The 13,285-nt window shown below is 40.3% G+C and overlaps 1 protein-coding gene across 4 annotated transcripts in view; it reads right to left on the bottom strand.

The window, feature by feature from the left end:
• Positions 1-13,285, bottom strand: part of LOC116984782 (protein phosphatase 1 regulatory subunit 12A-like) — a 131,060-nt gene that overhangs the window by 55,846 nt on the left and 61,929 nt on the right. For 3 of the 4 annotated variants that reach the window (XM_033039152.1, XM_033039155.1, XM_033039154.1), the window contains exons 6-9: positions 12,693-12,767; positions 11,246-11,337; positions 5,745-5,917; positions 3,601-3,695 (exon numbers count right to left, since the gene is read on the bottom strand). In XM_033039152.1, coding sequence (XP_032895043.1) covers positions 3,601-3,695; positions 5,745-5,917; positions 11,246-11,337; positions 12,693-12,767 — 435 coding nt within the window. The remainder of the gene's footprint in view (positions 1-3,600; positions 3,696-5,744; positions 5,918-11,245; positions 11,338-12,692; positions 12,768-13,285) is intronic. The other variant, XM_033039153.1, reaches the window with a different exon arrangement.

Raw genomic sequence — 13,285 nt, 5'->3', positions numbered from 1 at the left:
ATCGCCAGAACCTCACAGCATTCTTCACATTGAAATAATAATAACCTTCATAATAACCTTTATCGTTTTCAGCACCAGAAACAACACAACACTCATTATTGTAGACAATACCACTCCTCACAAGAAACGATGCAGAATTCTTCATAACAACCAAATGTGGCATTCTTCATTGGAAGAACACTACACTCATCACAAGCAACGATGCAGTGCTCTTCATAGGATTCAATGGGGTACATTTCATGTGATCATTGTAGCATTCTAGATAAGATCTTTGCAAGATGAAATTCAGCTTTCTTCACTGCAGACAAAGCAGAAATCTTTACGAAAATTAACAAAGCACCCTTCGATGGAAATAAATGAGCCCTCTTTACAGTAATCAGAAATAACAAGGCACAATAATCAAAGCTGTATCCTTGATCAGAAACAGTTCAAAACTTTTCAGCAGAATGGTCCAGTGTTCTTCAGAAAATAAAGCAAAGCAGGCTTCACAAGTTACCCACTCTGGGAACGTCACACCATTCTTCACCAGTTTGGGACCTTCACAGGTAGCAACTAATTAGCTTGATTCAGCATTTAAAGAAAACACAGCAATCTTCACAAAGACCATAACATTCTTCACACCGGAGTGCAGGGCCCATCACCAAAATGCAATGCAGTAATTAACCCAGGAAACAACACTGCATGCCACATGAAAAATATCCTGCAATTTTCACTGCAGTCATTGTTTCAATATCTATTCAATAGATATTGAATTGTATTCAATATCTATCCTAGTGAGACACTCCACACATAAAAGTGACAACACTGCATGATTGCACACCCTACACAAGAACTGATGCAACAGTCCACTCAATGCAGCATGCTTTATACAGAGAGACAATGTGGTACTTAACACCGAGAGTCAACACAATACTCTTCACGTGAAAACACTTCTCTCGAGACACCATCCTCCAAAAGATGCAATGTGGCATGCTTCACAAAATACACCTCAACATTCTTTGCAGAACCAATAAAATACACAACAAATAAAAACAAGACAGCAGACAGCACTGGAAATGTCTCTTCATCCAATGAAAGCTACACCTTTCACAATAAATGTTAAGGAGGCAATACAGAACTCCTTGTGAGAAGCAATGCAGAGCCCTTCATATCCAAATAATGCAGCTAGTGTTTCAGGTAACCCTGAAAATTAAAACACTACCTTAAACACGAAACAACGACAAAACCCTAAAAATTAAAATTCTACCTGAAACCAAAACCAATGGTGCAATCCCCACAACACAGAACAGTAGAGTAAACTTTACACCAGGAAATAATGCAGCATCCTTGCTGGTCTTTAAAAAAAATCAGCTTCTCATAACTAGCAGTAATGCAGCACTAGATAGCAATAATGCAGCACTAGAAGTCCACCAAACGTGAGTGGCTTGGCATTAAATGCAATGAGAAAACATCATTTGGAAGTAATTTTGATGCTCACCTTAAGAGTAAATAATGCAGCATTCCAAAAAAGGACCAATACAATAAGCATGGCAAGACAACTCAGTGGCAATGACAGCAGGAAATCCTTCAATAATATCACAGCATTAACGCAGAGGAGGGAAATGCCATATCCCTCAGAATAGGACAAAATGTAACAATTATAATTATGCTTTGCATTTAAACAATTTCAGGCTTCCCTTTTTGATCATTTTATGCAGAGTGTTATATTTAAATGTGTTTATCTTACAGTTAAAAATCGTTAACCTTGCACATTATTCCAGGAAGTTGACCTTTAGACTTTAGCGTGGAAACAGGCACTTTGGCCCAATGAGTCCACGCCGAGCAGCGATCGCCCCGTACACAAGCACTATCCTACACACGAGCGACAATTTACAATTTACAGAAGTAAATTAACCTACAAACCTGCACGTCTTTGGAATGTGGGAGGAAACCAGAGCACCTAGAGAAAACCCACACGGTCACCGGGTGAATGTACAAACTCTGTACAGACAGCACCCGTAGTCAGGATTGAACCCAGGTCTCTGGTGCTGTAAGGCAGCAACTCTACTGCTGCGCCAACTGTGTCACCTTTGACTTTGACCAATGTTACATTGAATATCATCAGAGACAATGGAGCTGACCTTCTCTCAAAACTCCCAAAAACCACTTGGACCTACCTATCTTTACAATGATCATTATAAATCGGAGTTCAGCGGGGGTTAAAAGCAAAAGTAACGCAGAGAATATCTGCTCTTCGAGGCTTGGGACTGCAGGATAGATTGATAGATCAGGAAACCATGTCCTCCATATGAAGAAAAATTAAAGATCAAGATTTTCTTCTCGAGCTCTCTTGTAGTAAGAGCAAGGCACTAAATCTGGCCATTTCAGCTAAGGCTATGTGGGAGGTGCTGGCCTCTTTTGACAACTAAGCTTGGGAAGTCTGCAAGTCTCGTTCTGTAAGAAGAGAAACAAATAAGCTTCTTTAATTTAACAATCATCTTACTTCAAAGTGTTCATCTGATTCACCACGTTCTAAGAACTCTATGAGGCGAGTGAAAAATGCAAGACCCAGGTCAGATTAGAAGGGGCCCCTATTGTTATTCTTCAAACTGTAAAGTTAGATATTGGACAGTCTCAGAAAAGTAGTGATGTCACAGGCATGGAGCCCTGCAATGTAAGACTATCTAAGGCAAGCCCATAGCTTTACTTCATTTCAGTTGCTAGGGAAAACACTGCAACACAAACGACGCAAAAGAATCACGCAGCAATCCTCAGAGAGCAACCTTCTTAAAAGGGTACACAGAGAAACAAAAACACCAGTGCATCGTACAGCAAACAACGGCTTCGTTTTCTCAGCAAATTTATGTTGAGCATGCAGGAGCAGCTCTGAAAGCGCTCCTTGCTAAAAGTCATCTCTCACAAAGGATTAAGACTGCACCTACCATTTGAACAATACAATTCATCAGAACATTGCAACTGCCTGCAGAGTGAAACATGTCACTACATTTCTAGCAAAAATGCCACCTAACTGCAACACATAACAATGCAACATTGATGGCAGCAGCAAGCATAGCAACAGCAAACGTACAGTATTAACTGCAAAATGAATTACCCTTCAAACCACATATCACTGAAGAGCAAAAATGCAGCATCCTTTGCAAAACAATACAGTATAGTTTTACAACAGCGATTCTGCAGCCCTTGCATTCAGAAGCAGGAAGTGAAATCCACAACAAACAGCACCACAGGAAGCAATGCAGAATTTCTTGAAATGCAACAGCCCTCAAAATATAAACATTGCACAACCCGTCCACCGCAGCCTCCATCGACCAACCACAGTGCAGCACACTTTGCAACAAAAAACTTTACATCCCTTCAACAGAAAGCAAGCTGCATTCTTCATAGTAAACAAAGCAGAATTTCCAGTAACTCCGTTTTTATTTGTTTGATCTACAAATGAAAAGAAAATGCCAAATCTTCAATGAGAGAGCCAAACCAATTACCATTCCCCCAGATCCTGGCTCCACTCAGGGAGTTTAAAGAAAAAGCTAGATCAGAAGATGGTGGTGCACATTCCAAAACTCAAACATCAGTCAGTTCCTCTCCTTGCTAGTTACGTACCCTCTTGTTACTTGCAGTAGTGGATGAGAGGATGGAGTCAGTTGTCATGCTCCGCTTGGTGAGGTTGTTCACGTTTAGACGGACTTTGGCCTTCTCTGTCAAAACAAAAGACACAATCTATGGTCACCAAGTGCAAATGAATAGAGTGTGGCATATCAAAGCTTTCCATTTCCAACCCCAAATGAAACAGAGGGGCCCTTGAGAGCTATTATCACTATTGGCACACTCGACGGGGACGAGAAAGCAAAATGCAGTTTAAATTTTCATCTTTAAACCAGTGGCTTTTTTTGAAACATACTTACCATGCAAATATATTGGGAGTCCTGAATCAGGCCATGGGACCACCAGAATTGGTCAATCTCATAGGCTCCCTTGACCTAACACATAATTGATAAGACCACTTGACTTTTAACTTTTATTTCGGTAAAGCACTTTAATCAACACGGCCCAATAATAATGAGATAAATATAAATCTAATCATTGGTGGAATCAAACCACTTCGGTTAAACTCTAAAGGTGGCACCATAGGGAAATGATATTTCAGCAGCATTTCACTGTTATGCTGCTTGCATGGGCAGGTTTAGAGAAACAGTGTGGAGGCAATGTGTGCAGTTCTCGTGTCTGAAGAACCCTTGTTTCTCCATGCCTCTTCCCCATCCTCTCCCAAAAGCCCTGGGGCTCATTTGTTACCTACAATCTGTGGACTTTAGAGATACATCACGGAAACAGGCCCTTCGGTTCACCAAGATCGCGCTGACCAGCGGTATTACAAGGGTATTACAATTCATGAACATGTAGAGACTGGGCATCTATTGGAAGTAAATCCCATATCAAACTTTAGTTCAGGGCAACATCACCATATTTCCACAGTTGTGTGCCTCCTGTCTCCGTTTAAAAGCTGCCAACTATCAGCACCAAACATGGCTCCACCACACTCACATCTCAGTCAGAAAGTTCTGGCTTTGCATCACTCCTGAAGCCTGCCTGCAAAAGTCTGGACTGACAATCCAACAACATTCTGAGGAATAGCTGCACTGTCTTTCACATGTTAATCCGAGACCCTGTCCTCGCAGTGAAATGATCCCACAGTCCTCTCTCAGAAACAGCAAGACATTTGTCCCTGGAGCCTAGCCAATATCTACTCTCTATTGACACTGTAAGAACAGATGATTTGATCATTACTGTGGCTTTGTTTGTGGGAGAATGCCCCGCGCAAATTGGCTGCTGCATTTTCCACACAACACACTGATTGCACCCAAGAAATATTTCCATGATAGCAAAGAAATTTCGGGTGGTCCAGTGCTATGAAAGACGCAATGGAAATATGAGTTTATCTTTTTACACCACCCAGAACTTGAACTGCCAGAGTAAAGCTAAATTTGTGGCTTCCCTTTAGAAGTCAAACAAACTTCATGTTTTCTATCCTCACAGGAATCAATAGCACCGTGTTGGTCGGTGTGGGCAAGTTGGGCCGAAGGGCCTGCCTGCACACTGAATTACTCTATGACCACATTCATAAGATGTGAACTTCGGTTGGATCTGACTGATTACACCGTTGAACAGTAAGTGGCTCAGAGATTAGATGCACTTGGGTGGTGATATAATGAAAGTTCACTGAGATTAAAAAATCGTTTGAGTAATTCTAAACCTGCAAATTCTGTCTCCCATTCCCTTAAACCCCAAACATTTCTCAAAAGGTTGAAAACTTTTTCTTCCAATTGGTATCTAGAAACATGTGTTACAGTCTCAGCTAAGGGACTGAGTAATTAGGACACAGTGGATAATTTATTTTAATTCTTTAAAACCCGGCAGGCTGATAATTTTCAGTTGATTAGTACATTGAGACTGAAGTCAAATGCTCAGTGTCTGGACAAAACTCAAGGGATAATAGGGGAAGCAATGAAATACAGGTTCAATCCTACTGAATGGTGGGGCAGGAATGATTGTCAAATATTCTGCCTCCTACTTGTCTAATGTTTTTAGCTTAGACTTTTCCTCTCACAGCATCCAAAGAGTCCTTATTTAGTTCATATTTTGCTGTACATAATCCAGTTTCTTAAGTCCGAGATTATTTTATTGGACCCCCAGCCCACGTGGAGATATTCAAAGCTCTCATGTATAATGGAAGCAGGTCATTGCCTTACCAGCCTCGGATTCAGCTTCATGAGGTATCTCTTCCTCAGAACTTGAGCCATTCAACTTCTTCCTCTCCTCCTCATCATCGTTAACGTGCTCCAGCATTACAGACTCCAGTGTCTTGCGCTCCTTGTCATGTATTGAAATCTTATCTTTGCTGCTCATACGGGAAATAGAAGTCCTGGTGGGATAACGGATTAGCACTAATTGGCTGTTAGTGTGATGCGTGCAGGACCAAGACTCGATAAGCAAGTTCCATCTCTGAGGGTTAGACACAAAACTCCAACAGGGTATAAAGGAGCCACTCTCCAGCATTAGGCAAATGGGATTCTGATGGCAAACACTAAGAAACACAGCACAATGTATTCTAGTTTTAGGCTACTCCCTCTGCTCTACTCCCCTGTATCAGCCTGAGCAATACCCCCTCTGGCCTTTAACCATCAGTAATGCACTCTCAGCTTTGCCATTTATTGATGGTTTTGCTGTGTGAAACACGTCCCAAATCACTTTCAATGTGCAACGCACCTCTGACATGAAAATCATGCTTCCATCTATCCTTTAAGAAACACATTCTGAGCCCAGGTCAATGTTATTCTGTAAAACATTGAACAGTCGGCACAAGAACAGACTAAACGGTCCACAAACACCATGTGAACATGATGACAAGTCAAACTAATTACCTCTGTATGTGATCCATATCCCTCCATTCCCCATTCATGTACTTACTTACAAGCCTCTTAAATGCCACTATCATTTCTGCCTCTACTACCACCTCTGTCAGCACGTTCCAGGCTCCCGCTATATGCAATACCTCATATCCCCGCACAGTGCACAGCTGCAAGTTTCTGTGTATTCCACTTTCTGGGTCTCTTAATCACCATATAATGCGCTGCTATGCTGTGTAACTCTTTCCTAAGTCTACAATGCCTTGTTGTTCTGTAACAGTTTTAGCTCTATCCCACTGTATAGCACACCCCCAGCACTGTCATTGTAATGCAACTTACTTCCAACTCTATTATCCGGTTTCAATCTTGACTTATCACATTGATTAGTAATGTTCTACCATGATTAACCAGTGTAGCGAGGCATTTTGGATTCAAAGTTGGTGGTTATTTATAAGGAAATGCTGGAGATGTTCTTTTGTACCCTGCTGTATCTCAAAAGCATAAAACAATCATTGAACATCTGGCAGGCCCCAAGAAGCAAAACCTCACACAGCATTTTATTTGGTGAGGCGTCATTATTTGTCCAGTGAAGAAGCCAATACAGTGCAGCAAACTTTCAATCATGAGGCCAGGCCTCAACACACAGTGTATACCTGTTCACTAATACAGGGTTATTGCAACACTCACTGCTTTACACCATTCCCCTCTCTTCCCTTTCAGCAATAATTTTGGAGCATTAATTTAGCCTCTATTTCTTGTACATTTTTAACAACACTTTTAGGTAAAAATGCTAGATGATAGATGGCAAATTGGATGGGCATTTATCATCCTGGCCAACACATGATAACATGGAAGATGGACACAAAATGTTGGAACAACTCAGCAGGTCAGGCGGCATCTCTGGAGAAAAGGAATAGGTTTTTGATCAAGATCCTTCAAACATCACCTATTCCTTTTCTCCAGAGGTGCTGCCTGACCCGTTGAGTTACTCCAGCATTTTGTGTCTATCTTCGGTGTAAACCAGCATCTGCAATTCCTTCCTTCACATGATAAAATGGTAATGGAATTGTCAACTAATCATGTGAATCAATATTTTAAAATGTTTTGAAAGATGCAAAGAAAAAATAGGACATGTACCATAGTTAGGAATAAGTGAATGCAATGAGATGGCTCTGAACTGAGCAGGAATCGATCAGTCTTCTAATGGATTGGTGCATTAAAAACAGCAGAATACGAGAGAAAGAAAATCAAAAAGCAGCAAGGATTTAAATGTAATAAAGTATCTGGTCAGAATTCTATTGGATTTCTTTATGGATTTTATTGTAGTTTCCAGATTATATTTAACGATTTCACATCCACAAATGAGAAGAGTCGCAATAAAACGCCGACAGATGAATGAAGTGCATCAGAAGTTGGGTCAAAAATAGGGAATGGGAAATACATAGAAATTATCCCATGGGATTAAGTTATGCAAGGTCTCTTCTAGATTCCTTGTTGTTCACATGATTAATAAATGTGAAGTTATATTAATAAATAATAGCAATGATTCCTATACTATTGATTAAGTAATAGACTCTTGATTAAGTGAACCAGCAGTTTCTAGAGAATTAAACTGTCTAAATGCAGATCAATTTAGTGGACTGTTTCCAATATTGATAGCTTTTAATATAAATAAATGTAATGCACAATGGAACATTGATCATTGACGAAAGAATTTTATGGATAGGAATAACTGACAGTCTCTGGAGTTTGGAGGAACAGAAGTGAGATATTCATTTACATAGACCAGAATGGATTTGTGCAAAATGACTTAAAAGCACCAAATCTCCAACTATTATTTCAATTAATCACTTATCGTATTTGCAATTTTTCCTTTTCCTGGCTCATTCTTTTGTTTAGCAAATTAGTAAACATGAAAAATTACATAGCCCTTCAATTGCTACCTTTATTACCACGAAAGCCAGTGCTCACATTATCCATTATATTTATGGATCCAGTCCATTATATATTCGCTGGTATAAATTAATAAGTTATAGGAGCAGAATTAGACCATTCAGCCCATCAAGTCTACTCTGTGGATGCCTACTACTCAAGTCGACGTGGACCCGGTGGGCTGAAGGCCTATTTTCATGTAGTATCTTTCCATCAATGGCCAGAAAGCTTAAATCATTGGGGTCTTGCCTACAGCAAATGGAAAAAGGTATGCACTTATAAAACATCTTAGCTTTCGCAAATACCCAGGCTTCACGTATGATGAATTACTTAGAAATGAAATGACTGTCGTTTAGTATTAGCCTCAGTAAGATTGACGGAAAAGATCTGTTTAAAATCACATCCCGACAGAGAATAATTCTAAAGTTCAGAATTTTTCAATAACGCATTGAAGTGTCAACCTAGCTTATGTATTCAAGTCCTAGAGTGGAGCTTGAATACACAAGTATTTGGGAAGGTGCCAAGCTGTCACCGATACAGTTGAATGTATATGGTGTGTTTCAGGGAGATGTTGCTGGCACTTGGAGTTCTTTTGCCCTTATTTGCACTGCATTTGGATTGAAAAGCTCTTGCAGTACCTTAACCTGCCACTGGAGGCTATTAACATACTTTAGAATAACAGCATTATCATGGATGGAAAAGGAATTTGTTGCATGAAATATCTCTGCATTTTCACCAGTCCAACAAGAAAATATATTTTTCCTTGATTTTTTTTCTCCATTATAATACATATGATTATAATAGAGCGGTAATTAACTCAACACTGGTAGAGCCGCTACCTCACTGCGCCTGAGACCAGGGTTCAATCCCAACCTCGGAAGCAATCTGTGCAGAGTTTGCACGTTCTTCCTGTGACCACATGGGTTTCCGCTGGGTGCTCCAGCTTCCTCCCACTTACCAAAGAAGTGTGTGTTTGTAGGTGAATTCACCACTAGAAATTACTCCTAGATTGTAGGAAGTGGATAAGAAAGTGAGATAAGATGTGCAACACATCTCAGAAAGGCAGAAGGATCTGAATGCTCTAGCACTTAATTCATAAAAGATTGGTACTGCAAGTAAACTATCACACTAACATAATCTTATTGTTTATTGTAAGGGGGGCTGAATGCAAGCGCAAGGAGTTCATGCTTCAGTTATCTGTGATATTAGTGAGACTAGATCTGAAGTACTGTATTGGTTTTCTTGATTCAGTAGGTGAATGTATTGGAAACAGGTCCGAGTAGACTTCTGCACCGATACTGGGAATGGGTTGTCAAATGAGGTCAAGTTGGACACACTTGACTTGCATTTAGAAGAGTGAGAGACAACTTGATTGAAACATGTAATATCCTGAAGGGTCTTAACTGGGAGGGTGGGGAGAGGATGATCCTCTTGAGGGAGAATAAAAAGCTTGCGGTTACTGTTTAAACATAAGGCAGAGATGAAAAGGTTTCTCTCAGAGGGTCATGAGCTTTTAGAACTCTTCCTCAAAGTGTTGTGCAAGCAGAGTATTTGAACATTTTTTAGGCAGAAGTAGATAGGTTCTTGATACCAAGAGGATTGAAAGATTACTGCAAGTAATCAGAAATGTAGAGGTGAGGTTACAATTAGAGCAGCCATGATTTTATTGAATGGTTGAGAGGCCAAGTGGCTTACTCCTGCTCTTAATTCTATGTTCATGTGCTGCATGTAACTTGCACACACTGAAACAGAACTGGGTCACATATGGAGGAAATACACATTCAAGGCAGTGAACGAGGTGTGATCTATGTGGGATACTTTTTCCTTCCCTAAATATGAAAGAAATACCACGAATTGGACGCACAGCCATTTACCATAAACCCATCATTTCTTCCCTTTGTTTTGTTAGAAGATTCAAAACCTCATCTGTTTCAAAACACGCCACTTGCATCTCAAGCCCCTTCACATTCTCTCCCGAGCAACAATGTAACTGGATCCATGTGCACATATAGAGGGTCTGAGTCAACTCAACTGCTATTTATCCTCATCTCCATTTCAAGATTAGAGAGGGGACTGACCATGAATGTACATGAAGATGTATATGCATGATGATGAATTTTTGTGAGTGTGTGCACTCTATCATCCTTTTTTCCCCATATGTATATCTTTGTGTATTATCCTCCATTTGTTTCAGATTTGGGATGTGCGTTAGACAAATGTGTGATAGATTGAAAGTAAGTCAGCCAAATCCCAGAGTGAGGTGCAATAGATCAATGTCTAGTTACTGGAAGGACAACACAAACATTCTTAGGGATTAAGTCACAAGAAATTACAAACCTCAAACAAAATAACAGCTTATAACTAAAAGTCATATCCGATTTAAAACAGAGCGAAAAAAATTGTGTTGAGCATTCAATATCATGGTTGTCAAAACATCAAGGCTTCAACAACATGGAATCCAAAGTTTGTTGATGTGCGGGTCTGATCCTCTTGCGAAGACACCTTGCAAAGCAGGTGTCATTAAAACAAAAGCTGCTCAAGTTCACCTGCAGTTGAAGCGATTCCATTCAAAATTAGCATCAAGGTACGGTGACCCTCAATACACTGACCCCTCTTTAACATTCTTATTCCACAAGGGGGTTTAATCAAAATAAATAATTAGATCTTAAAAATGTTTTTCAAAAATGATTTTCAATTGTACTACTGCTTCCACTTTCAATGGGAAAAGAAGGGGAAAAAAGTAAATAATTTGTGTTTTTAAGCATTAACTCTTTCAAGGGTGAAGTGGTGGCCACAGTTCAAGACTAATCCAGTGGTGTTACGATGGGCAATACAGTTGGCATCACCACCCATCAAACAGTGAGTCTACATGCTGCAGTACGATCACCAGAGCAAACCAAGTCAGAACTAACCTCCTGCTCCTGGGTGGTAATTGCTGAGAGGCATTCGACAGTTCAATAAGGGAGGCCTCCATCTTGGCTTGCTTCTCTTTCTCAATCCTCAACTGTTTTAGCAAAAAGAGGAAGATAAAGAAGAAAACAAATCATAGAACTATAAATGGTCAACTGTATGGGGAAAATTCATAGGAAGAAAAGTACGCAGTTCATAACCTGAGTTAAGTTCCCTCCACAAAATTGCTGGGGAAACTCAGCGGGTGCAGCAGCATCTATGGAGCGAAGGAAATAGGCGACGTTTCGGGCCGAAACCCTCCATCTCATTCACAACAACAGTTCCTTGCATGTCCATGTGGGGAGGCTTAAAGTGGACGGTAAAAATCCACTTCACATGTCTGAAGTGAAAAGATCTCTCTTAATTGTGTCCATATTAGTCAATATGGAGTAAGGTTGTTTGTATGTCAGATCACCTATACCATGAGGAGTAAACAGTGAATGAAATTGGACCTAGCATACAATGCCCTACCCCTTTAACCATCTTCAGTTCATACTAACAAACAGCACAATTTTTGGCCGAAAATTATCCACTTCCAAATTATATGTTCATACCATAGTTTAAGACAATGGGTGTTGGGGTATCTCCAACAATTTTGCAAGAATAAGGAAGAAGGTCCAAAGAATAAGGTGCATTTGAAATTGCTTGTTTACAGATATCTGTTGTCAATCAGAGATTATCTAGTGATGGTTTGAGAAGAGATTCATCACAAAAAAAAGTACCATAAATCCCTCATTAGTCCTCAGCCTCACTCCCTGGCAAACCAACCTAACCAAGAGATCGATAAATTGGTCATACTAAGCTTTATCAGTTTGGCCTGGCGATTAACCATATAACCATATAACAATTACAGCACGGAAACAGGCCATCTCGGCCCTTCTAGTCCGTGCCGAACACGTATTCTCCCCTAGTCCCATCTACCTGCACTCAGACCATAACCCTCCATTCCTTTCCCGTCCATATAACTATCCAATTTATTTTTAAATGATAAAATCGAACCTGCCTCCACCACCTTCACTGGAAGCTCATTCCACACAGCTACCACTCTCTGAGTAAAGAAGTTCCCCCTCATGTTACCCCTAAACTTCTGTCCCTTAATTCTCAAGTCATGTCCTCATGTTTGAATCTTCCCTACTCTCAGTGGGAAAAGCTTATCCACGTCAACTCTGTCTATCCCTCTCATCATTTTAAAGACCTCTATCAAGTCCCCCCTTAACCTTCTGCCTCCAAAGAATAAAGACTCTATTTTGTTGATATCCTTCCTATAATTAGGCGACCAAAATTGTACACCATACTCCAGAATTGGTCTCACCAATGCCTTGTACAATTTTAACATTACATCCCATTAAGTGTGATTAAGTGTGCAGGCAGGTCAACAAAAGTTGCCTGTAAATTTCTGCTTTTACTTACAACAGTCTGTTTCGTCTGTAGCTCCTCCAGCAAATCCAAGAGCCTTTCATCTGCAACATCGAATGCGGTTTGACCCTATGATTCAGGAAAAATCCGTCATTGATTAATGTTCCTGATGGCAAGAAATTAATTTGCTGCACTTAACACTCATTCCAGAAACGGGTAAGTAAAGTTGTGAGTACACAAAAATGCTGGAGAAACTCAGCGGGTGCAGCAGCATCTATGGAGCGAAGGAAATAGGCAACGTTTCGTCCCGAAACGTTGCCTATTTCCTTCGCTCCATAGATTCTGCTGCACCCGCTGAGTTTCTCCAGCATTTTTGTGTACCTTCGATTTTCCAGCATCTGCAGTTCCTTCTTAAACAAAGTAAAGATGTAAGCTGGCAATAGAACATGACCAAACAATTAACACCCGTGCTGTTGCAAAATTCCGACCAATTTAGGGGGAAAATTTCACCATCGATCACGCATCCACTCAATAAATATCTGAACACCTGAACTGAGGCTTTCAGGTGTTTTTCTTTTAAACAACCGTAATCATGGTTCATCAGTGGGAAAGTCTTCCTCATATAGCAGAAGATCAAACTTCTAGTG

The sequence above is a fragment of the Amblyraja radiata genome, chromosome 20, assembly GCF_010909765.2.
Source record: "Amblyraja radiata isolate CabotCenter1 chromosome 20, sAmbRad1.1.pri, whole genome shotgun sequence".
Lineage (NCBI taxonomy): Eukaryota > Metazoa > Chordata > Chondrichthyes > Rajiformes > Rajidae > Amblyraja > Amblyraja radiata.
This window is presented reverse-complemented; position numbering and strand designations above follow the sequence as displayed.